Source organism: Nanorana parkeri, unplaced genomic scaffold (genome assembly GCF_000935625.1).
Source record: "Nanorana parkeri isolate BGI_ZX_2015 unplaced genomic scaffold, ASM93562v1 scaffold582, whole genome shotgun sequence".
NCBI classification, from domain to species: domain Eukaryota; kingdom Metazoa; phylum Chordata; class Amphibia; order Anura; family Dicroglossidae; genus Nanorana; species Nanorana parkeri.
In genome coordinates this window covers 99,706-124,862 of record NW_017306850.1, presented here as the reverse complement: position 1 = coordinate 124,862, position 25,157 = coordinate 99,706, and the positions used below count along the sequence as shown (strand labels likewise).

General features: G+C 41.0%; 1 protein-coding gene across 1 annotated transcript in view; it reads right to left on the bottom strand.

Annotated features, from left to right (window-relative positions):
- The window catches only part of LOC108791905 (rho GTPase-activating protein 7-like), a 65,033-nt gene that overhangs the window by 11,664 nt on the left and 28,212 nt on the right, over nt 1-25,157 (bottom strand). The window contains exons 2-10 of the mRNA XM_018562537.1: nt 21,007-21,078; nt 16,222-16,303; nt 15,000-15,063; nt 11,800-13,139; nt 9,002-9,145; nt 6,307-6,466; nt 5,156-5,354; nt 4,001-4,217; nt 1,302-1,416 (exon numbers count right to left, since the gene is read on the bottom strand). Coding sequence (XP_018418039.1) covers nt 1,302-1,416; nt 4,001-4,217; nt 5,156-5,354; nt 6,307-6,466; nt 9,002-9,145; nt 11,800-13,139; nt 15,000-15,063; nt 16,222-16,303; nt 21,007-21,078 — 2,393 coding nt within the window. The remainder of the gene's footprint in view (nt 1-1,301; nt 1,417-4,000; nt 4,218-5,155; nt 5,355-6,306; nt 6,467-9,001; nt 9,146-11,799; nt 13,140-14,999; nt 15,064-16,221; nt 16,304-21,006; nt 21,079-25,157) is intronic.

Here is a 25,157-nt window from a genome sequence, read left to right as displayed (position 1 = left end):
AGTAATGGTGTTGGTAAGTTTTCAGGGCTCCACCAGGAAGACAGGGGAGGTCTCTGCCCAGGAGTCAGGAGAACTCCACCCAGTAGTCAGAGTGGAGCCAGGTGGTGTGTGTGCTGGGGGCATACACGAGACAGCCAGGAAGGCTGAGAGAGAGCTGAGAAAAATAAAAAACTGAAATATCACATATAATGAAGTATCCAGACCCTATACTTTGTTAAAGCACCTTTGGCAGCAATTAGTCTTTTTGGGTATGGAACAGGTTTTCATTGAGGATAGCTCTGTACTTTGCCCCATAGAGCTTTCCCTCAACCCTGACCAGTCTCCCAGTCCCTGCTGCTGAAAAACACCCCACAGCTGCCACCACCATGGATCACTGTTGGGATGGTATTAGGCAGGTGATAAGCAGTGCCTGGTTTCCTCTAGACATAACGTTTACAATTGAGGCCAAATAGTTCAATCTTGGTTTCATTAGACCAGAGAATCTTGTTCCTCAGGTGTTTTTTTTTTGCAAACTCCAAGCAGGCTTTCATGTGTTTTGCACTGAGGAGAGGCTTCCGTCTAGCCACCCTGCCAGAAAAGGCCAGATCGGTGGAGGGCTGCATTGATGGTTGACCCCATGATCATGCACAGTAATTGGCACTAGAGTGCCAATTGCTGTGCACTCTAAACAAGTGCCATTTGAATGCTTATTCTTAGTTTCTAGCATGACACCAACAGTACGTGAGCAGTCATTTGGGCACTTCACGATGGGGACATACAGTGCCAATCCTGAGTCGCAAAGGGGTTAAACCAAACATATATGTACCGTATTCACCCCTTGGGCAAATTTGGGGATCATGGCAAATCTAGACACCACCTCATGAGAAAAGTAACAATTTTCTGACTATCCACAGTTTTTTTTATGTAAAAGTACTTCAGCTATTTATATTTTTATATGATAATATTGTGTAACCCTATTCATACACATATAGGTTGAACTAAATAAATCACTTGATTCCCCCATCCATGGTAAAACAGTGTGGATAGAGGCATCTGCACTGTCAGCTATTATATTCAGGTAGCCCCCAACACAAGCTGCTGCCTGAATACTTGAACAATGACTGCACTCTTTGGGTGACAATTTTCCATTTGGCTCGTTCGATTCTGAAACTGACTCTATTCAAGTGAGGTGGTGCCGACAAGGCCATGCACAGCACAAATATCGGCCGTTTATGGCTAGCTTAACTTATGTGCATCAATTAGTGTGAGTAGCACAGGCAGTATCTTCTTGTGTTGAAAATAAATGTATTCACACAGTGTACCTGAAAAAGCCTCCCGCACTCTGCAATCATATGAGCCAAACTTTGAATTGCTGCCAAGTTTTCGCTTAAGTCTTTCTGGTCTGGTTTTCCAGTACTGTATTTCCTCTGACTTGACCTAAATCCAGAGAAAAGATACATATAAATATATATAATTGCTCCTAATAATAATGTAGCCATCTTTTCTTTAGATAAAGGTTAAAAGGAAACTATTCTCTATATAGTTTCTATTAGCCACATATGAATTTCCTGTACTGTATTAATACATTTTATTAAAGTCCACCTTTTCAATTCAAATAAGCTAAATACATTCAAACAAAAAGGTGTGCAAAGTCTTACAGTTCATTTTATTTAGAAAGCAGCTACAGCCTGAGTGGAAAAGTTTGTTTCCTCTGAACTTGCTGTAGAGAAGAAACCTTTGTGTGGTCTGTGTGGCTGCAGTGGTTTCTCTGTAGACATCTTCCATTTACCCTGCTACGTCAGACCTAAAGCCCTGCAATCAGCAAAGCTCATGCTCCTTGGAGAGCTCTAGCAGGGAGAGAGTTGGACTTCTGCAGAGACAAATGCTTCCATACAGAAAGCAATGGTTGTACTGTCCCCGTGGACTCACAAGCTGTACATCAAAGAGCCAGTAAAGGCATTTATGCACTGATGAGGGCTAAAACAGGCCAAAAACAGTTATATGCAACTTGGTAATATTGGATCTATAAATTGATGGCTATATCTGTGCTATACACTGGCAGGTCTGGGTGCAGAGATAGCTTAAAAGGTGCAAAAGAAACAATTTGCATGACCCCACCCACTTGCCCCTAAACAGATACTGAGATCCTTGCTTTTAAGTTTTGTGCTGGAAGGGAGGGCATTTACATACCTACAGCAATACTGTATCTCCATGTGTTATTATTGAAAACGTGGTGGAAGCATAGAAACATACAGCATTCAGCCAAATAAGCACCAGACAGTTCAGTACAAAATAAACTTTGTCAAAACTTGGATGAAAAAAACATTACCTTCTTTGCAGCTATAAAAAATAAGACCTATTATAAATATTATTTTGTCTCAAGTAATATCTGAAAGATTTGAAGCATTTCTAGTTAATGATTCACTATAAAAGACAAGTAAAAGTTCTCAATAACATCATTACAACACACTTCCTGCCTGATTATCCACAGAATAAAGGAAGTGAATGCCACCACACAAAGAAACTGCTGATAAGAGATTAATCCCTAGAGCCAGGGCTTTGAGATTATGCTTCTTTGAAGACTATTACAAATTAAAACATTAACATCTATATATCTGGCAAGCTTCTTCAAAGTAGTCTTTTAGAGCAGAAAAAAAGCTTTATACCAAAAAAAAAAAAAAAAAAAAAACACTACACAATGAACTACTTATGCTCCATATGGGAAAGATTTGTTAAAGAGTGAGGATTAGGTCATTCAAAAAAAAAAGGAGTTAATCCTTTTTAAGTAATTCTGCTAAAATGCCTATTAGTCTCCTCGCATGTTAATAGGGTATAAGGGGTGTAATCTGAATAAAACGCATACATTTATTTAAAAAAAAAAAACTTGGTCTAAATTTGACTTTCACCCAAACAAAATAGCAGAAATCCCACGGCAGAAGTATGTGCTTTTACTCTGATCTAGCGTAGGATCATCCAGATGTCAGGATGTTAGCCGGATGCAGCCCACTCTGGCTTTTTCTGTGGTCCCACAGCTGCCTGAGAAATTTGTTTTCGTGACATCATTTTTAATGGGATCCAGCAAGTCTGAGATAAAGGCCTTCCCACGCAATCAAACAACTGATAGTACTAAACTGCAGAATGTTTCAATTTTAAATCATATATACCTAGACATTTTTTTCAGGCGTTCTTTTTACATATACAACTAATATTAATGTCTACAAAAGGTTGGTTAAAACCCAGGACAAGTGGAACCACCACTCACAAACCAACGCTCATCAATTTACCTTTATCCTAATTTGTAGAGTGTCCATCTTTTTTTAATGTATGCAACTTTGAAACTGTGAGGTCCCTTTATCCAGTAATAGAATCTCTGAGCAATAAATGTTTTTATACAAAGTAACAGATAACTGCAAAGCAATACACTGAGTCACTCTTTTATTATACACCTCCCAATTCTCCATGCTGCTGTTAACGACCAACATCTGAACATGTCAGTTCACCTAAAATAATGAATGTAAGGTATACTTTTGGTGAGCAGAAAATGTGAATACTCTTGTTCACATTTCTGGTCAATAACGGCAATGAATGACAGCAGTCTGTCAAGTGTTGACAGACTTGGTGAAGTTATGCAAGTTGCATTTTCTAATAAGACACATGCCAATCTGAATGTAAATCTAGAGGTACATTTTCAAACCGAAAATGTACTTCTCACAAAATCATGTGAGTACTACAAGCAGAAACTATATCCTGAAGTCAAATTTAAATTATTATTATACAGGATTTATATAGCGTCAACAGTTTGCGCAGCGCTTTACAATACAAGGAAGACATTACAGTCACAGGACGGGCAGAGGAAAAAACGGTCTTACAAATCTGAAAAACTACTTTTAATTATTTGTTTTAATTATTATTTGTTTTAATTATTAACCTGTACAAGACTTCAATCTATTGGTTGGGCCAATAAGACAAACAGAATAAAAATAAATAAATAAAAAAAGTCACTGAGCAATCTTGACCATACCTGTTTGAAGAAGTGCTTTCTCTTCGGAGGGAGTTTAAATGAAATAAACTGGGAGCGAGACACACAGCAATATTTGTTTGGGTCATCTGGTTCTCACTCGCAGAAGCAACCACATCTCTAAGGAAGTACAGCAGCATCTTAAGGGCTTCACGATTTTCATCTGGAAGTAGCAGTATGGCAGCCTGAGCTGCAAACAATTGTTGATCCTTTGGCACATCTAAAGGACAAGAAGAAACTATATGAATTCCCTCTTCAAGGGGAAATCTGAACAAGGCAAGAACTGCAAAACGTTCAGATGAAGCAAGTATTTGACATTACCTGTGCAGGGCCGCTAGAAAAACTCCAGCTCTAATGATTCTCTTCCCAAACAATATTTTTAACATATTGTACCAACATTCTTTATGAATTTTTTACATAATGCTGGCAAGTTTCATAATTTAATTCTATTATTTTTAATAATACATTATATTCAAAGCACTTCAGGGGGTTTCTGCTCAGAGGAATATGGGGAACCTCTTATTTATTCATCCATCACTGCTGCTCCATGTGCATGCCCTTTTTGTCAGGATACCAACTTTTTATCCTGACAAAAAGGCACCATGCTGCTTCTATACCCCTGTCATAACACATTTTACTGCCCAATTTCAACAAATATGTTCTCCATTATGTCTATTTAATAAATATTACAGTGAAATAATGCAGGACTATGTTACACATTTATTTATTTTATGCCTTCATACAACAGGACATAAAGCAATTCTCAGGTATCCTGAGGTAGCTTACTTATAATACATAGTCTTATTTAGAATTACTTACCTATAATTATAGTCTTCTTAAAGTAGTTTTTTTATTAATAATGTCAATGTGATCAGCTTAAATAAGCATCTGCCACTTCCACATTCAGGGTAAATTTATATGCATTCTTGCAAAAACACACACAATCCTGCAGACGCTCAGCCTTGCTGCACATTTGACGCTCTGTTAAAGCTCTTGGTAAATACTCAGTGCTTCTGGATATAGGGGAGCTTGAGCTGCAGGATGTAGTAATTGAACCTGAGTGGCCAACTGCAGAGCTTCAACATTCTTACAGATTTTCTTTAATGTAAATATTTTATTCCATTTCTGGGTGACACACAGAACAGAAAGGGATCTTACATTGGTAAATGTGCAGGAAAGATTCACACAACTTGCTTGTAAATATAGGTTCAGGTAAATCACGGAAATACTGCTTCACCATGTCTGCCACATCAAATGCAGACTGGCCATCATAATTCACAAAGTTACAGTTTAATTCATTCATCTCTCGAAGAGCCTGGATTCTAGACTTTACACCAGACTTTCGAAAAAGACCAACCTGTACAAGACATAAATATTTGGTAATGGTTTTCAGTATACAAACAGTTTTAGGAATATATCATCTATTTGAAATCTTTGACTTTGCCAATTAAAATTGATTCATAATGAAAACTTAATGAAAGCAAACAAATAAATAAAAGGGGATGTTTTTACAACCTGGCAACACTTTCAGCTTTGAGGCAGAAGTTAATGAAAAGCGATTGTGTAAAAACACCCAAAAGTAGTGTACATTATAGTTGGTGAAAACCACATAGTAAAGCTGGCTGGCTTAGACTTTCATTCATCCTGCGGAAAATCTATTGATTCTCCCATCCATGGAAAACAGCGTAGATGGAGGAATCCCCGATGAAGCCTACATTATTCAGCAGCCACTGCTTCAGTGGTGGCAGAATACCCAAACAACTTGTACATCGGCTGCAGGGTCCTGTTCAGCTGAGAATTTTCAGACCACCTCCTTTTTTCAATTGAATTTTGTGGAGGAAAGGAGTGGCTGCAGACAGGGCTATCCAGAGTGTTCAAATGTCAGGTCATTTCTGCTGAATTCCAGCAATGTATGGACAGTTTGAAACACTTCATACATCTAGACAGGCAGACAGTTGACTTCGCCTGTTAAAGCACAGCTCAGTCAACTTCTCTGTCCTCCCTATTGGTTCTTTAATGTGATAAATCTCAATAGCCAATAGAGAGGGAGCCTCAATGTGGGAGCGGTGTGGGGTCAAGTTCAACAATTACAGCAAAATGAAGGTTTGCACTGAACGTCAACTACATAGATCTCCATCAGTCTACTAATTGTTATAACATTTTCATGAACTGTAACCTCTCCGTATGCATTTGTTTTAATTATTAACCTGATTTTTTTCAGGTAGCCCGAAAGGGCATGCATACTGTTTACAGAGATAGATAGATAGATACAGATAGAATAGATATAGATAGAGAGAACAAAAAAATACCTGATCAAGGCAGAGGATTCGCAAATACTCCATAGCCTGAAGGATACTCTTGGGAATAGGATAGCCTGTCCTCTGCACATTTAGGAGAAGTGGAACACCAAACACATTCTTATCTTTATAGTCTGGAACCCTTATTTTACGAATGAATTTTGGAACATTCCTATAAAATAATGAAGAATTTAGTATTTGTTTCTATAACATCATATAACTGTTTCATTTCAATGTAGAAGCAGAAATAAAGTATGTTAAATTGAATAGCGGTGGCGGGTCTTACTCAGTATGTGTTACTTCAAAGAAACTGACAGACATGGCAGTGCTAAAGATGCCCTGTCCGATTCTATGTGTGCCCTGTGTGTCCTGTTCACACCACAATGCTTGTGTAATGTGCTGCACGCCAGCCACGACGTGGTGCATTTTTCTGCAGCTCACCGGAAGGCGCCACAAGACCTGAATGGAGTGTACACTTTGAGCTGGATAGACACGGATCAAATGAAAATCAATCCATTGGTGGCCCTAACTCCTCAAGGTCAATGGAAAATTTTCTCATCTCTTGAAATGGCTGAAAATCACAAATGCTTTAACGTAAAGCAGACTTTTCAGTTTCTGCCGGAAGACTGCATGAATAAATCCCCTTTTGCCTTTCAGTGACAAGACTGCAGCATATCACAAAGTGAAAGGATGCAGCAGGAGCTGACCTGTGATCAGACATTTGTGAACATCGCCAAGAACTCTACAGGCACCAGCTTTTATGATGTAAAAGCCATCCATCTTTGTATAGGCATCAACTACATTGTAGATTGATATGCTAGCTCACAGATAATAATCATAAATGCTGGAGCCTGTGGAGTTCCTGGCTGCGACAGACCTCTTTTCTCAAGCACCATCTTGATTTAAAAGCTACGGTACTTCCTGGGCTGAGAGGCTGGCTTAGAGAAGGCAATCATGCAAATCCTGGTGCCTGTGCAGTCTTTGGCTGTATTCACAAATGTCTGACACAGATGAGCTCCAGCTGCAGCCTTTCACCTTGTGACTTGCTACACAGCTACAATGCCGCATTGTGATCACTCATGGAAAGAGGGGACTGAGGAAATGTTACCAGCCTGCTGAAGGCAGGAGGAGGCATTATCTCAGCCTAATCAAACTCACTTTACTGGATAATTTTTTATATGATGCAGCTGTTTTTAAACATTATACTGTTGCTGTTGTTGCAACAAGCCAGGAATGTATTTATGAAGATTTATAAGGTTGCTGAAAGATCATTTTAACATGCCAAAGACTCTGCTGCTAGGAGGTCCTCTGTAAGTGATTCTAGGCCATACCAATTGGGAGGCTCACCCCGACCCTTATCTACATTTGTTTTGCGCTCTCTTTTCTTTCTTTTATTGTATTGTCCTTCACTTCTCCTGCAGCAGTCCTTCAGGGTCCCGAGTTATAATTTTCATCAAGTATATTATCTACATACAGTTTACAGCTACAATCTAAATAATTTGTATTGGTTTTGCGTAGAGCTGCAGCTAACGATTATTTTCAAAATCGATTAGTTAGCCTGCGGGCGGTGAGTGTGAGGCGGGAAGGAGGTGTGGCGTGTAGAGCGTGGATGCGGGCGTGCGGGTCTGGCAGCGGTGAGCGTGAGTTGGGGAGGAGGTGCGGTGCGCAGCGTGTGGAGCTGTGAACAGGGCCAACTGATCGGAAGCCGATTAATCGATTATTGAAAAAGTTGACAACTTTTTCAATAATCGATTATAATCATGTCGATTAGTTGTTGCAGCCCTAGTTTTGCGCTATGTTCGGTTATCTAGCGCTCATCTACAGTGGTTTAGTGAACTATGCATGTGCACCATCTGTAGGACTGTGACACCGACTTTATACTGCACACTTCAATAAGTTGCAGAGACTTGAATGCATTAAAGTTCTCTGAAAAGATACATATACCCATGTAAAGGTCTTTGTAAAATGGTAGGTCTGGAGACTTCAAGTTGCAGTGATATTCCTGCTGAAGACCCAAAACATAAAGAGCTCTTAATAGGTTGGACTTGATGGACTAATGTCTTTATTCAACCTCAAATACTATGTAACTATGTAACTATGTGACTCAATCCAGCAGAAGATATCAGCTTTGTGTAGTCTAACCATTTAAAGTCGAACTCCAGCCATTTAAAATCTTCAGCAAGAAACTGTCACACTTTTACTGCTGTGTCCCCATTAAGGACATATTTTTTTACTTCCTGGAGACATGCCAGGAATGAATTTACATTTTCTAAATTAGGAGGACAATCCCCCTTTCAAACCTTTCACTAGAACAACCATAAAAGATTGGATTTCCCCTCACTGCCAATCCAGCGACAGCAATCATCATGAGAAGCAGTAAAGGTGGATCAGTCCAAAAAGGGACGCAAACAGCCTTTCCATGTTCTATTCAAAACATGGGGAAAAAAGCTTTGGCTGGAGTTTTTTTGAGTGTTCTCACAACATATTTCTCCTATATCTTAGAATTTCCACAAAATGTTGGCAATTATATTACCAAGCAAGTTATCAAAGAACCATGCAAATTACTCAGCAAAATAACTCATGGAAAACGCTTGCAACTAGTTTACAGATTTGAGCAAACCTCAAAGAATTTTCCTTTACTTCCACTGAAATGTAGGGTGAGGTTCAGTTAGAGCAGTTGTGTCACACAGAATTCCCATGAACTCACCAGTTCCATCCTTGTTTGTTGGAAGTGGAATATTTATCCATCAGCACTGTGAGCTTTAACAAAGACAGTTTCTGGATCCTGTTTAAGTGAGCTGCTGACTGTCTTTCAACTTGCATGGAAATATTTTCAGACTCTGGACTTTCTCTGCAAATTCAAAGATCACAAATACTTTTGTAATACTTACTGTATCTCAGGATACATAGTATAAGTTATACAGGAAATGTTTTCTAAAGAAATTAGGCATTGGGCATAAGCTGCGAGAAACTAAACACAACTAAAATGCAAAAACTCAAGCTGTCAAGTACCAATTGTCTGAAGTCATCCTGATGCATATATACGGTAATTTAATAAGAAAAAAAAAACCCTGTATAGGGAGGGTGCTGCCAAAGACATCAAAGGAAGGATATAATACTATAAATAAAACACAGAGCCAAGCTGCAATGTCCTACAGACATCATTATTAATTATAGACATCCTAAAATGGGCTGGGCTATTTGAACGCTGTAAAGAAAGAATTTATCAAAAGAAAAAAATATTACTTCAGCTAAAAGTGTCACATGTATGAGAGCTCATACTATAATTTTTTATAATAATCCATAAATTTAAAAAGTAGTTCAAAATATGGCTAGCAGCTAAGATCCACGACAGTAGAAGTGATTTTTTTTCTGAAGATATGGGTAAACAATGCGATTTAACAGCCTTTGAACGTGGGATGATTGTTGGTGTGAGCCATGGAGCGAGTATCAGCAAAACAGCAGAATTCGTTCAATGTTCAAGAGCAGCTGTTGTTAAAGTGTTTAAAGACTGGACTGTCAGCCGAAGATATGGGTCTGAACGTGCGAATTGTGGCCGTCAGCGACTAGTCAATGGTAGGGCAGAACGGAGAGTGGCAAGACTGGTACAAGACAACAGAAGGGCAACAGTGCAGTGTTAGATTCCTCGCAACACCTTCCAACATCTCATGGAGTCATCTCGTGGCCCAACGAAGTACTGATGGGGTGGTCATAATAATCTGGCCACTCAGTGTGTGTATGTATATCTATCTAGATAGATATCTATCTCTGTTGCCGGTATAGTTATATTCACACTCAGGTTTCTTAGACATTTTCCATAAAAGGGTACTTAGTACTTATCTCATCATTCCAAGGTTTCCAATGCTGTGATATCTGAATCTTGTCATGACTTATAATGGTTAATCATAAAAATTGCCAGTTAAATCCTTTTGGCATTGATAATCACATGGCAGTGTGTAAAGGAATGTGTTTGTGTGTGGGGAAAAGGGGTGGGAGATTACATCATAAACGTTATGTTAACAGTATTTCCAAGATGCAAGAAACACATTCAGAAAATGGAAAGAAGAAAGTATTGTATCACTATAATGGGAACAGCGCATCCAAGACCAAAGTATTTACCATAAATAAGCCCTCGCGAGCAGGGCCCTTCTAACCCTCCTGTATTGAAATTGTATTGTTAACGGCATTGTCTCCCTCTATTTTCTAAAGCACTGTGCAAACTGTTGGCGCTATATAAATCCTATATAATAATAATAATAATAACTCAGTTGTCCAAGTGTATGTCTGGCCAAAATTAAGACAAAAAAAAAAAAACACCTTAATTAGCACACCTCTGCTACAAGTACATAAGGTACAGTTATGGCCAAAAATATTGGCACCCCTGCATTTTTGTCAGATAATGCACCACTTTGCGCAGAAAATTGTTACAATTACAAATGTTTAGGCACTCATGTTTGTTTCTTTTGTTTGTATTTGTATGACACATAAGTGGAGAAAAAAAAGCCAAATCTGACACATTCCATACAAAACTCCAAAAATGGACTGGGCAAAATTATTGGCACCTTCTCCAAATTGCAAGAAATAATTGCATTCAAAGTTTTTGTGGAAAAGCATGGACAATCTCAAGGTTACAAGTCAATCTACAGAGATCTTAATGTTCCTGTGTCCACTGTGCACAGCATTGTCAAGAAGTTTACAGCCCATGGCACTTCCAAGGTCCGAGCTACCAAATATTAATTGAGGGTGCCAATAATTTTGTCCAGTCCATTCTTGGAGTTTTGTGTGGAATGTGTCAGGTTTGGCTTTTTTTTCTCAACTTTTTTGTGTCATACCAATACAAACAAAAGACATAAAACATGGGAATGCCTAAACATTGGTAATTGCAACAATTTTCTGCACGAAGTGGTGCATTATCTGACAGAAATGCAGGGGTGCAATATCTTTGGCCATGACTGTACCTGTTATCTGTCCACAAATCTAGTATGTTCCTAACTTACTGTAGTGGGCTCTCAATGCTGCCTCTGCTATGCTGAGATTCCAAGTGGTATGATCAGCCCTGCCCAAGTCTTCTCTCTTGGACTTCAAAACACTTCTGGTGTATGTTATGGGGAAGGGGTTCTGTAGTACAGCAACACTAAGACTGCTTGGCATGTCAGTACAGCAGGGGCAGAGATATCTGCCAACAGAAGGAAGTTAGGAACACACAAAGAAGGGAATTTATAAAAACTGGAGCAGACAGCATCTGGAGTCCATGGCAACCAATCAGCATCTCTCTTCAGTTTGCTCAGCTGAGCAGAGAAAAGAGATATAGAAGCTAATTGGTTGCAATGCAAAACTGCTCCAAATGTTGTCTGCTCTAGTTTCGATAAATTCCCCCCTGTATGTTTTGCAGAACTCTAAATCTGTACCGGCAGCATTTTACCCAAACATGCACTTTGAAAGTTAATGCTTGGTTACCTAAGAAAACTGTTTTAGCAATATCACTTCACAACATTATTAACTAACCTGCTACAGTTGATTAAGGGTGCTTCAATTTCTGAAATGGTCATATATGGCAGAGCTGGAGAGTAGGAGTCTGTGTGGGATTTACAAAAGTCCATGTCTGAATGGTTTGTCAATTCTGATTTAGAATTGTTCTGCTCTTTCACTTGAAGATGAACAGTTTTAGGAGAGGATTGGTATATTGACACAGAGTCATGAAAATCAAAGTCCCCATCATCTGAGCACTTTTTAGGCCAAGAACTGACTAGTTTGCGGAGTCCATTGATATTCTCAATTACATTGTCTAGTTCTGAAAAGACATCATCATCATTAGGTGAGCAAAGATCATCAATTTGAAAGGAAAGATTTGGCACATTATCATAGATGCTTAGTCGATTGTCAATTGGCAAAAGTCGCGCTTCAGTGTCTTTGACCCCATTAGAACTAATCTTGTTACTATCATAACCATGAAAGCTTCCATTTCTCCAGTTTACAGAGGTGTTGTCTATAGTTGATAAAATGCTGTTTGCAGTAATTGTTTTAGGAAATGTCCCAGGTTTATGGCCGTGTGGGGTGTAAAAGATTTGACATTCATGCAAATTTCTTTTATTTCTTAGCTTTTGCTCAAAATTCTTATTCCATGAAGAAGATTTGGAAGGTTCAACATACTCTTTATTTACTCCCCCTTTCTTCATATGACTTCTGACTCTAACCGGACTTGGGGTACTCATAGCACTGCTGTTTTCAGATGGACTGCTACTGCTGCATGTTTGGGAAGAGCTAGAAAAATCAGTTTTACTTTGTTTTTCTTGAAAGTCTGAAATATTTACACAGTTCAGACTGCGCAATTTCTCATTACCAAGATCGTCAAGAAGTACTGGACTACTTATGGTAGGTTTGACCTTAGGATGTGGAGTCCTTTTTACAACTGAGCTTCTTAAACGAAACTTCTCCATTTTCATGAGTAGAGTATCTTTCTTGCTAAGATGCTTACTAACCAACTTCTCATTTGTTACGTTTAACATCTCACTGGAAGAAGGGGAACCACTAACAGTTGAACCCGGAGAAATAATTTTTGCAGATGAAGCTCTGGAGGAACATCTGCTTTTCTGAAGATCTTCATATGTTTTGGGTAAGCAGTCACTCTCACTACTGCTGGAGCTGTGCAATGAAGATGCATCATTTCTTTCCCCTTGATCCAAAGCATCAACTACTGGGATATTTTCTATTGGCATGGAAATGGCACATGCTTCTTCACATAGAGCAAAATTAAGATCATCCAAGCGTGACCAGCGTTTGCTTTGCCTCTGATAAGACCATTTACTGCTAATGGCACAGGGCTCATCATCTTCTGATTCATCACTCTTTTAAAAAATAAAATGTAATGGGTTAGCAAAACATTACAACTCAGCAGTACTCTAATTCAACACAAAACAAATGTATTTACCTTGAACAGAGAGGTTTATCAGACAATAATTGACTTAATCTGGAACTCGTCAATTAGATTAAAATAATGAGGGGAAGGTTAATCCTTCACATGTTTGTGCACCTGTGTGTCTGTACTTGTGCGGGATCAGGCCTTTCAATAAGCCCATGGAAGTAATCACTTCAAAAGCAATACTTTTTAATTGAAACAGGTTTTTGTACCATAAGAAATGTCTTTGTGTCTAAAAAGGGTCACAGGAGATCAGATACAGTCAAGTTATACTGCCACCTACAGAAGGAATGGACACTAGCAAACAAAAATATTGTGGGCCAGCCCGGTATAACCACTCCTACTACCAACATGGCTCGGTTTAATAACAAAGTGTTGGGTTGGGACCCGTGTGTCTCAATGAACTCCAAGAAATGGATTTTATGACAAGTAACAAAATCCCACTGTCATTCATTGAGGTCAATTCACCTGGGAGAAGTTGGAGAAAGTGTGAACAGAAGACCAGGTGGCAGCTTTACAAATCTGGGAACAGTTGCTGGAAGCCAAAAATCTCAAGAAGCACTCAAACAGCTTGAACTGCACCCAGGCATTGGAGGGAGGTCACCTACTGATAAACTGCATCCCATGCAGAATTTCTTGTCCGCGTGAAGAAATTTAGGACCTTGAGATGCAGGATGGGGCGTCTGCCCCTTTTGGCTTGGGAACTGAACAGGTTGGAGAAGAACCCCTGAAACCGTTCTGCCACAACAACTGGGGCGATGACACACTGCTCCAGAAGACCTACTAGGGCCACAAGGAGATCTGATAATCTGTATGATGAGGCAGGTTAGAAGAAATGGGAGCAAAATGCCAGCTTGTAGCCCCTGAAAACTACCTTATGAACACAACACAAAAGTGTCTGCAAAAGGCTAACAGAAGTCCACCAACTTTGGAAAGAGGGGGTGCCCCCATTATCTGAACATTTATCTGGAGCTTTGGAAGACATGGCTTGCGAGTGGACTGGGAGACAGGCTTGGGTTTGGAGAGGTCTGAGTAACAAAAAGGACTCTTCTTGACCTCCTTCTGAGCCTTGGCTCAAAGCCAGCACTTTTTGCATGCAGGCTCCACAGGCTAACACTTCTCCATTCTCATTAGGCAGCCCATCCGTTAGATGAGACGGGGGATTTCTAACCCGTTCTCACTGTAGTTCAAAGCTGCAGGCATGAGCTCCAGATGCAATATCGTTCGTGCACATGCTCTGGGGTCTAGTCACTAAAAGATACAGAAACATACCATGATGATAGGGCCACTAAGTGGTAATGCACATATGAGGTCATGAGGCCACTGAGAGGTTGAATTAAAAAAAGTTTGTAATTTAGATTAGTTTATCCTAATAGGAAATCACTATAGTAATAGGTAGTAACTGGGGGATTTTTTTTTAAATCCCATCCAATCCCCCTAAAGAGTACATCAACTAAAACCACTTTTCTGTTGATGGAGTCATAGACATTAGGAGTGTCTATGAAAAATGAAGGATGAATGATACATTGCAGACAGGTTTTTTTTCTTTATTAAGAATCAATTTCTCTATGATAATTATTGTTGGGCTGTAGGTAAACCATTTTACTTGGATGTTTAATGTGTATATCTAGCCAAAACTTGATAAGTATAAAAGTAATAAGCGGACAATTAATAGCAATACTTTACTCCAGAGATAATTTAAACACATGCACATAGACCTTCATTTTTTATAGCACTAAATATAATAAAACTATGCAAGGGAAAATGAACTAACACAAATAAAACATACTCTTTTGCAGTGATGAATTATTTCCACTTTCATAGTCGCACATTTGTTTAAGGTGTTCAGACGCCTGGAAAAAGAAAAATCTATTGTTGACACAGTGTGAAGTTTATGCATAAAGATTTATGTCCTATAGTCAGCTATGGAGTATATCCCTATATAGAATCCAGTAGGGGCGTTGTCAACACCATAGATGGATACAGATGGATTATTTTAGATTGTAAGCTCTCACGGGCAGGGCCCTCTTTACCATCTTAACTTGTATTGAAATGTCGTCCCTATATTGTGTAGCGCTGCACAAACTGTAGCGCTATATAAATCCTGTATAATAATAATGCGATACAATGTTGTGTACATAGCAGAAGTCTAATGGTTTACCCATTTCTAGTAGGGATGCACCGACACCGTTTTTTTGGTATCGAGTACGGATGGGTTTTTTTCGGTACTCACGGATACCAAAAGTCCCATTAAGGAAGCCGAGCGGAGTGTAATGACTCGCCTCCCAGCTTCCTGATTAGCCGGGAAGCCGCCTCCATCTCCCTCGTCACTAAGTGACGAGGAATCATGCAGCCGGCTTTCTGGCCAATCACGAAGCTGGGGGGGTAATGACTCGCTAACAGGCTTCCGGATTGGCCAGCTCACGACCAACCAGCAAGCTGAGCGGCAAGTCATTACACATCGCCCGGTTTCCTGATTGGCTGGGAAGCCACCTCCATGCTCCCTCGTCACCAGGTGATGAGCAAGCATGGAGCAGGCCTTCTGGCCAATCTAGAAGCTGGGTGGCGAGCTATTACATGCCGCCCGGCTTGCTGATTGGCTGAGAAGCCAGTTCCATGCTCCCTAGTCACCAAGTGACAAGAGAGCATGGAGCTGGCTTCCTGGCCAACAGGAAGCCGGGCGACGTATAATAGCTCGCCACCCAGCTTCGAGATATCAGAACTTCTGGTATCGGGATAAGCATCAGGAGCATTTGGGTGAGTACGAGAAGTCGTCCAAATATTCGGCCTCCTAAATTTTGTTACAGCAGTTGACTACAGCATGAAAAAGGCAAGCAAAATAAGAGCAGGAAGACCAGATAGTCCGGGACAAAACCATAAGTGAGAAAAATGGCCAAGTATACTCTCCTGTCAAAGTGCTTATGCCTTGAATGTATGAATGCGATCAAGCAGTTTGTCTTTAGTGTAACCTTTCACTAAATGGCTCATCTTCTAGAGAAAAAAAAACTTGCCTGAGCAGTGCGTCCATTGAATCTTGATCAAGGAATTCATGATCAGATTTCACAACATCTACGTTAATGGGGAACAGTAAATCTGCAAGAGAATGAAAGCAACGGAATTTTTGAATTGCAAACCACCCAAATACCAATATGGTACCCTTACATGAAAAAAAACAGCAACAATTTTCTCTGAAATAACTTTAAAAATGACCGCACTGAAAAACTGAAGTAAATTGGCATCCATCATTGTTAGTCCATATTTAAAAAAAAAAAACAACACACACTTGCTTTTGATTTTTGAGTCAACAGAGTATTTAAATAAAAGAAATAAACATGAAAAGGACAAACATAATGGGACCCTTAACCTTAATTTTTGTTGTACTACCCGTAGGAGGCAGTCACTGCAAACAAGTGATTTCTACAGCTCTCATTGAGACTTGATATGAATGAAAAGTAAATACAATAAAAACAATACATTGTATTTACTAAAATGACCCTTGTAAACAATATGCAAGCTGACAGTTGCTCCTGCTGAATAATACAAAGCAATTATAAACAGACATTTTAAAAACTCGTAATTGTTAGTAATAGGGGCAGGAGGTGCAGCGACCAGAAGCAAAGGAGCTGGCCATTAGAGATGCATAAACCTAAAAATTTTGCTGAAGTTTTTAAAGGACGTATCTTTAATGCTCGTGCAATGATTCCAAGGCTCAGTATAAATAAATGGACAAATTGTGCCTTTCCGTATTAAAAAAAACAAAACACAATCGTCTCTGAAGGCCATATGAAGTTTGGAGGTCTGAAGTTATTGACTTGGAGACAGTTGGCGACTTCTGCACACTGTGCGCTTCAGCATGCGCTGACCCCGCTCTGTCATTTTACGTGACCTACCACTTCGTGGCTGGGTTGCTGTTGTTCCCAGTTGCTTCCACTTTGTTATAATACCACTAACAGTTGACCACGGAATATTTAGTAGCAAGGACATTTCATGGATGGACTTATTGCACAGGTGGCAACCTATCCCGGTACCACACTTGAATTCGCTGAGCTCCTGAGAGCGATCCATTCTTTCACAAAAAAAAGTCTGCATGCCTAGGTGCTTGCTTTTATACACCTGTGGCCATGGGGGTGATTGGAACACCTGAATCCAATGATTTGGAGGAGTGTCCCAATACTTTTGGCAATATAGTCTCTCTCTCTATATATATATCTATATCCATCTATATCTATTGTGGCAGCAGGCGGAGGAAAATGTCTGAGTCTAGCCAGGATTGCAGAGTTGTATGCCCTAGATTCAGATATAATACTGAATTTCTTCCACTAGGGGGAAGTGCTGAGAGGGCTGGAGGCTTGGAGGTAACAAGCCCAGCTGAAGCTAGCTGGCTTGTTAGGGCCTCTACAAGAACTTCCAGCCTCCTAAAGGTGCCAATACACCTTACAATTATCTGCAGATATTCTGTGGTCAGATGGAAACAGATTGGCCCAGGTGGCGATTACTCCATCCACACAGTTAAGTGTAGATGGAGGAATCTGGTGCACCTTTTTCATCTGACCACAGAAAATCTGCAGATAATTGGAAAAATGTATACTTACCTTCAGTAATTTTCCTTTCCTGGTGCATCGATTGGCAGCACACCATGGGTTACGATCCGCACCTCTTAACCCACAGGACACGTGATAAATTTAGGCTCCTCAGAGCCATACTCATTCTAGTCGCAAATCCGAGCCATGGCAGGGAGTGCAAGAAATCTGGTGTGCTGCTAATTGATACACCAGGAAAGGAAAATTACGGAAGGTAAGTATACAATTTTCCCTTTTCCTGGGGAATCTTGGAAGCACACCATAGGATTTAGTGATCACACAGGGAGGGTAAAGCCAAGAAAATGTATTAGAGACTTGAACAACCAGAGGCAATAATGCTTTTTCCAAAGTCAAAGGTGGCAAGAAGTGCCGGGTCCACTTTATAATGATTATTGAATGTATTCCTTGAGGACCAGGAAGCGGCCCTGCAGATCGTCTCAGCAGAAACCTTGGCTTAGGCTGCCCATGAAGCTGCCAGACCCCTCGTCGAATGCACCCTTATCTCCTCAGGTGGATGAAGACCCCTAATGGAGTATGCTTTCTTGATGAGCTTCACCAACCAGACCGCGATAGTACTCACAGAGGCTGCGCTACCCCTCTTGCTTCCCCAAGAGATGACGAGGAGGTTGTCAATGAGACGAAAGGGTTGCGTTGAGTGGGTATATGCTTGCAGTGTGCTTGACACATCGAGTACGTGGGGATCACCCTCAATGTCTGTAAGCGTTGGGAGAACAATTTCTGGATCAAGATGGAACAAGAACGTAACATTCGGAAGAAAGGAAGGGCGAGTCCTCAGAACAACGTGCAGAATGGCTCTGTGACAGTTAGTGCGTGCAATTCGGAGACCTGTTTAGCAGATGTAATGGCCAGAAGGAAGGTGGTTTTGAGAGTCAAGTCCCAGAGGGACGTCTCTGGATGTGGATAGAAGGGAGCCTGTTGCAGAACATCGAGGACAAGAGATAGATCCCACTGCGGGAATAACAGTTTCCCTGGGGGGCGGAGCCTGCAGACATCCTTTCAAGAACCAGATGATTAACGGATCTAAGGCCCACCTGCATCCTGACGATGCGGAAATGGCTGAGACATGAACTCGGAGGGAGTTCCAGCTAAGGTCTTTCTCCAAGCCGGTCTGCAGAAAGTCAAGGGCATGATTCACTGTGGGGGCACGGGCGTCAAAGCCTCTGTCTGCCGCAGCCTCGGAAAACTTGTCCCAAACCCGTTGGTAAGCAGCGTTACTAGAGCGCTTTCTTGCCTTTAGTAACGTGGAGATAACCGCTTGGGAGCATCACAAACCTGAGAACCGTTCCCTTTCAAACTCCAGGCCATTAGATGGAGCGTTTCCGGTGCCGGGTGTAGGAGGGGGCCTTGGATCAGGAGATCGCTGCGATCGGGGAGAGGAAGTGGAGGTTCCAGGCTCAACTCCAGCAGTGCAGGGAACCATAGCCTCCTGGGTCAGAATGGTGTAATCGCTATCAGCACCCCTGGGAACGTAAACCCTCTCTGCATAAACTTTGTAATCAGAGGGTGGGGGGGTATTGGTGAAGGACCATAGAAGGACCATAGATAGAGCATCTGCTTCCACCGCCTGGCTGCAAGGGAATCGGGTCACGAATAGGGTGGTCTTGCTGTTGTTAGAAACGCGAATAGGTCGATCTGTGGTAAGCCCCAATGACCTATCACCATGTCGAAGACCTCCTGGTTCAGCTCCCATTTGTGCCGGTCCACGGTTGATCTGCTCAGAAGGTCGGCGAGGCTGTTCCGCTTGCCTGGAAGGTAGATTGCCAAGAGATGCCATAGGTGTGCTTGTGCCCAGCTCATTATCGGTTCGAGCTCCCACAGCATAGAGCGACTGTGCATGCCTTCTTGCTTTTGAATACAAACGACTGCACTTCTGTTGTTGATTTCTAACCATGAAAGTAAAGTAAGATATAAAAGGGCTCGAGCAGCAATCCGTCTGCCGTCTGTTGGAAGTGACAGCCGATGCTGATGTGTGGATTCCTTGTTTTTAAAAGAGAAGACGCCGGCGCATGTGCAGAGCGATCGAGAAGCCAAAGACGCCATCTGTGCGCATGCGCGTACAGCCGCGATCACACCTGCAGAAATACTCACCCAGCTGAGGGAAGGAGGCAGCGGTTTGGGATCCCCAAGGGGCGGGGCCTCCATCGTCGATGTGCTCCAATCATGAGAAAGGAAAGAAGGTAAGAGAAGGTGGAGTGTGGGGCGCGCGGCCCTAGGAAGGAGACCGGCTGAACAGGGAATGGCTGAGAGCGGGTTGATGGCAGAGTTTTATTCATGCAATATCACAAGAAGGGCCCTCAAGGAGAATTATGGTGTGTGTGAAAAACACTCATCCCATAATTCAAGCCGACCGGTGACACTGAAGCTGATCAGGAAATCAGTGAACACATACCACCGATCACCGACTTCCCGATCTTCTCCAAGCAGAAAGTGGTGACAGTCAGTCACCGCTTCTTGCAGCAATTCCCCACCCCTCTCATTTTCTCCAGCACTGACTGGAGGAACAGGCAGGGGAGGGGGCAGGCTCAGCTGACTCTGCCTCTACAGAGGCAGAGTCTTGACACTTGTCAGGATCTGTTGCAGCTGCAACGCGGCTCTGCGCTCTGAGCATATAGTGGGCAATAGCCCGCTATATACAGAGTTTTGGGTCACGGGAGGACATTAGTATATATGTCATCCTGTGACCCTGAAGAGAACTATTAAAAAAGGTTAGGCCAGTTTTCTTTTAATGCAATGCTACAAAAAGGTAACATGAATAGTCTGGGCTTTTGCAAGACAGAAGTGTTTTTGCTGGAGAGAGCAGCCATGGTGGGGGGAGGAAACCCTAGGTGCTTTAGTTTTTAAAGCAAACCACATAAGCCCAAATTCAACAACACGCTAATACAGTAAAATATTGTACAAAAACAGGTTTAAGGGGGCGTGGTCTCGACATGGCCGAGTGAGCACGCAGGTTCCTGGAGCTCTGTGACCGCCGACATCAGAAGCCGCTCTAACGGACGATATGACGTTTTCAATAAAAGCTTTTGAATTTAAAAAAAAAAAAAACAGGTTTAAATGAACAGTTTTCCTAAAGCTGTATACCACCAAAGCATTCCCCTATCTTTACAGTCAGCCAGCTGGTGCAACCAATTTAAAATTACCGGAGTCCTAAGCATTTTAGCTGCAGCAGTGAAAGAGCTATCCAACCCTGACATTTACCTTCATATAACTGTGCATACTGAGGAAATCCTGCTGCTTGCAACCAGTCACAGGCTTCCTTTGCTTCAATCTCTAAAAGCCAAAAAAGACAAATGTAAATTTTACTATGCTAAGGATTATATATCAATTACAGCAACTTGAATGTCTAATATATACACATTTGATTCTCACAATAAATCAGGCTACTTCTGTGCATCGCTGGAATTACAAGGAGACATTTATGTGCAGCGTTAAGAACCAGAAAGAAATGCCAGCACAATTAGTAACTCTTACATTCAAGGATTACCTTTCATCCTCAGCAAGTTGTGTAAAATGCATATGTGCCTTAGAAACCAATTGCAAAGTGTTTCCAGATAAGGTTAAGACATTATAGATTGCATAGCTTCCTTTATAGACAGGGGTCTATTTATACACTTTTCCATATACCGTAACTTTCACCAAGGATTCATACATTTTCCCAAATGAACCGAAATAGAAAACATGTGAATCCTGAGTGAACATTGTGTGAAGCATGTGCGAAAATATTTATACCCAGACCAGACCCAGAGTAGGCAGGGTAAGAACCTCTGTTTTGTAATGGTGTCTGTGGCCCCATTGGGAAAATCTTTCCTTACTGTATCAGGGACAGCATTTTCACTAGGCCAGGAAATGCAAGAAAAAGCATTAACTAGGAAATCACCGCTTCAGATAGAACCATGGTGTATATACAATTTAAGAAGTCGATTGACTGATTAACTGAAGACCTTTCACTTACAATTTTACTGGGCTAAGGTAACCTATGGATTCCTGTTTTATGGAAGCAGTCCACTTTGCATATTGCGACCTGCTGTTTATCAAGGTTAGCTTTTGAAAATCACTAAGTAGTGGATGGTTGTTCCATTAACAGGAGTAGTAGCTACACGGATAGTGTGTCATATTCCCTATGGAGGTGAATAAAAGAGATCTCTCTCTCTTTTATCTCCAGTTTAAACTTAAAGACTGATATTAGTGATGTATTGCTCTAATTTTCTTTTGTATGCTTATAACTGGCTTTAATCTTCTTTAAGAACAGTAGGGTAATTTTCTTCTGAGATTTCATCGTGGTCTCCTTTTTGTTTTTTGCTTACTTCCCATTTCTGGCTATTTACATGTTCAGGGAATATTTGAGCAATGTATAAAGCTGGCGTTGATGTGCAAATGGGGCAAAATTGAAGGTTCCAAAATTTATTTTTTCTTCTGATCAATTGTTCTTAGACTATTTTCTGTTAAGATTTTATATTATCGGGACCAAGGGCAATTTCTCCCTTGCTCCCCATCACTGTAGCTCTGTGTTGCATTTCTTTTTTTCCCACAACCAGCGTCTCTGGCGCTGCTAAGAACAGAGCCAGTGTCTCCAGCACTGCTAATCACAGCCAGTGTTTAGTCACAGCTGGCATTGTTAATATTCTGTCTGGGTCTGTTAGCTAAAATTTACAAGGCAAGCACCAGAAGTGTGGTACATCCTAGTGTAGTGCCTAAGGCAAGCACCAGCAGTGCAGTGCATCATGATGACGTGCAGAAGGCAAGCTCCAGCAGTGCAGTGTTGCAACATCAGCCTTGAAGAATTAAGGCAAAACAGTCCTTGAAAGCCCTTACTAGTTTCCTAGAGGTCCTTTGAAATCCTTTATGGCTAACCTCTAATTCAGTAGCATTAATCATGCCCCATTTACAGCCAAAGCTGGTATTAAAGTGGAATCTGAAAATATTATGCCCATACAGTTTCTTTTACACTTACAAAACAATTAAAAGGTTTTTGTAGAACAATGTAATCTTTACGCTTGACAGTTCATTGCTGGCCATCCAAATTCCTTTCATGCCAGACCCTTTCAATGAAAGCCTATCACTGTATCAGGATTTAAAAAACGTTTTGATCTGACTCTAAACATGGGAATCACCAAAACAAAAAAAACAAACTACAATCATATTGTTAATTTGTAAGGTAATTGCCCGGCTGCTCATCCACACAAATATCCATACAAATCCAAAGTAGACATAGGGACACTCACAGGTCTTATTTTCAAAGTTTCAAGGGAACTCAGTCCATCATTCTCAAGACTTGAACTCAGTCCATCATTCTCAAGACTTGAGAATGATGGACTGAGTTCCATTGAAACACTGACAATAAAACCCTGATGTTTTGACTTATCTTCACTGAACGACCCGTGAGTGCCTTTATAACTACTTTGGATAACTTTAGAGAGATACACACACACACACACACTTAAAAAATAAAAATAGTGATACAGTTTGTTGAAGGTAACTGGTATGTGATTTCTTTAGGATGTTTTTAAGCACCTAATTGAGCTCGTCCACTAATAACTATGCAGCAGTACTGAGGGTGGGAGTTAAAGTTAGAAATATCACCCCTTGGAATTAATATACATAGGATTAGTTTCCACCTAGCTATATATTATAGCCAATTAGCTGTAATTAAGAAATAGGAAGATGAATATAAGAAATATAAAGTGAATAGTTAGGTTTTCTTAAACAATGTCTTTTTTAGCCAAATTTTACATCACTCTGATGCTTGCTTTCTGGCCTACAGGCAACAGATGTTGAGATTTAACTTCTCATTATGCGACAATTAATAATACTCTAGAGGCAATGCTTTTACATTCCCACAGGAGCAGGGTCGGGCTCTAACCTTGCACAATTACATTCACCAGATGCCTGAAAAATGTAAACAACTTTAGTAGGTTTCAGAGGCATAGACTAAGCAGTAAAATGTAACGAGCGCAATGCAAGTTTCAAGATGTTTCACATAGGCCATCTGTTTCACAGGGGCCAAAAAGAGGGGAAAAGAAGGCACTGCAGACGCTCAAACCTTTTTCTGAACTGCTGTTCTAGGCGACTTGTCCAGACATTGAATTTTCAAACACAAGAGCAATTGAGAAGTATTCTACACAAAACATCTAAAAAAGGAGAACTATGGGGTTAAGGCTTTTCCCCATAGTTCTCCTTATGGTAACGGGAGGACACAAACTAGCGTCCTCCCGTCACTCTAGGCTCAGTATACCGCGAGCTGTAGCTCGCAGTATACTGAGACGCCGCACTATACCGCGAGCTGCTGCTCGCGGTATACTGAGACGCTCAAGCGGATCCCGACAATTGTGGCAGAGCCAGCTGTACCCACCCCCCTCCCCGTCTGTTCAGCCAGTCAGCGCTGGCGGATCGGAGCGGGGAGGGGGGAATCCAGCCCCCCCCGTCACGGCAGAGAGCCGTGACAGGATCGAGAGGTGAGCGAACGCCGGTATGTGTTTGCTCACCTCCCGATCTACTGAGCCGACCTGTGACAGTCTCATTGTCAAAGGTCGGCTAGAACTATGAGGCGAGTAAAAAGCACTCACCTCATAGTTCTCCTTTTATGACCGAATCCATTACAGATGAGGGGGCCGCCCACGACAGGCAATCAATGATCTTATCTGTACCCAGCTTGTACATTGCTATTAATTATATAAATATATTTATAATATATATAATTATAAATATATATTATATTTATAAGTCTGCTACTGATACACAAGGATTAGGAAATCACAGCAATATGTTTATGCATGCAAAGTGTTAACCAAGGTTTTGACATTAAGCTACAGTATTTCATTAATGATGACAGTTTGATGAAAAAGAACGACACGCTAACAGTGCAGAGTTCTAAGCTCTGTACATGTGTTATGACTTAGTCTCACTCCAACCTATCCCATCAAAATGTATAATGCTGCTCATATACTGCAATTTGCCTTAAATGCTGGTCATGTGATGGGTAACTGAAAACTTGCTTAGCTCCTGCTTAGCCATTACTGTATCTGTGTCTGAAGATTTACAAAATGTTCAGATGCTGTGTAAAAAGGATTAAATCACAAAGCAATGTTCATTGTTACTTCTGGTACTGGATAACATGGGTGATCCAGTACCACAGTTAGCAAAAAAAAGAAAAGAAAAAAAAGTTCTGTTCCCGCGCTCTCCAAAACAAAAAGACAGACAAAAGCCATCATGTCCTTATCTGGCGAAGGGGGAAAGACAAACCAATGTATGTAATTTGGTTAAATGTATTTTAAGATGCATCTGGAAATAAGCCAATGAAGAAATGCAGTTGATCACAGAATCATAAGGGAATAATTTGCATTGTATTGTAG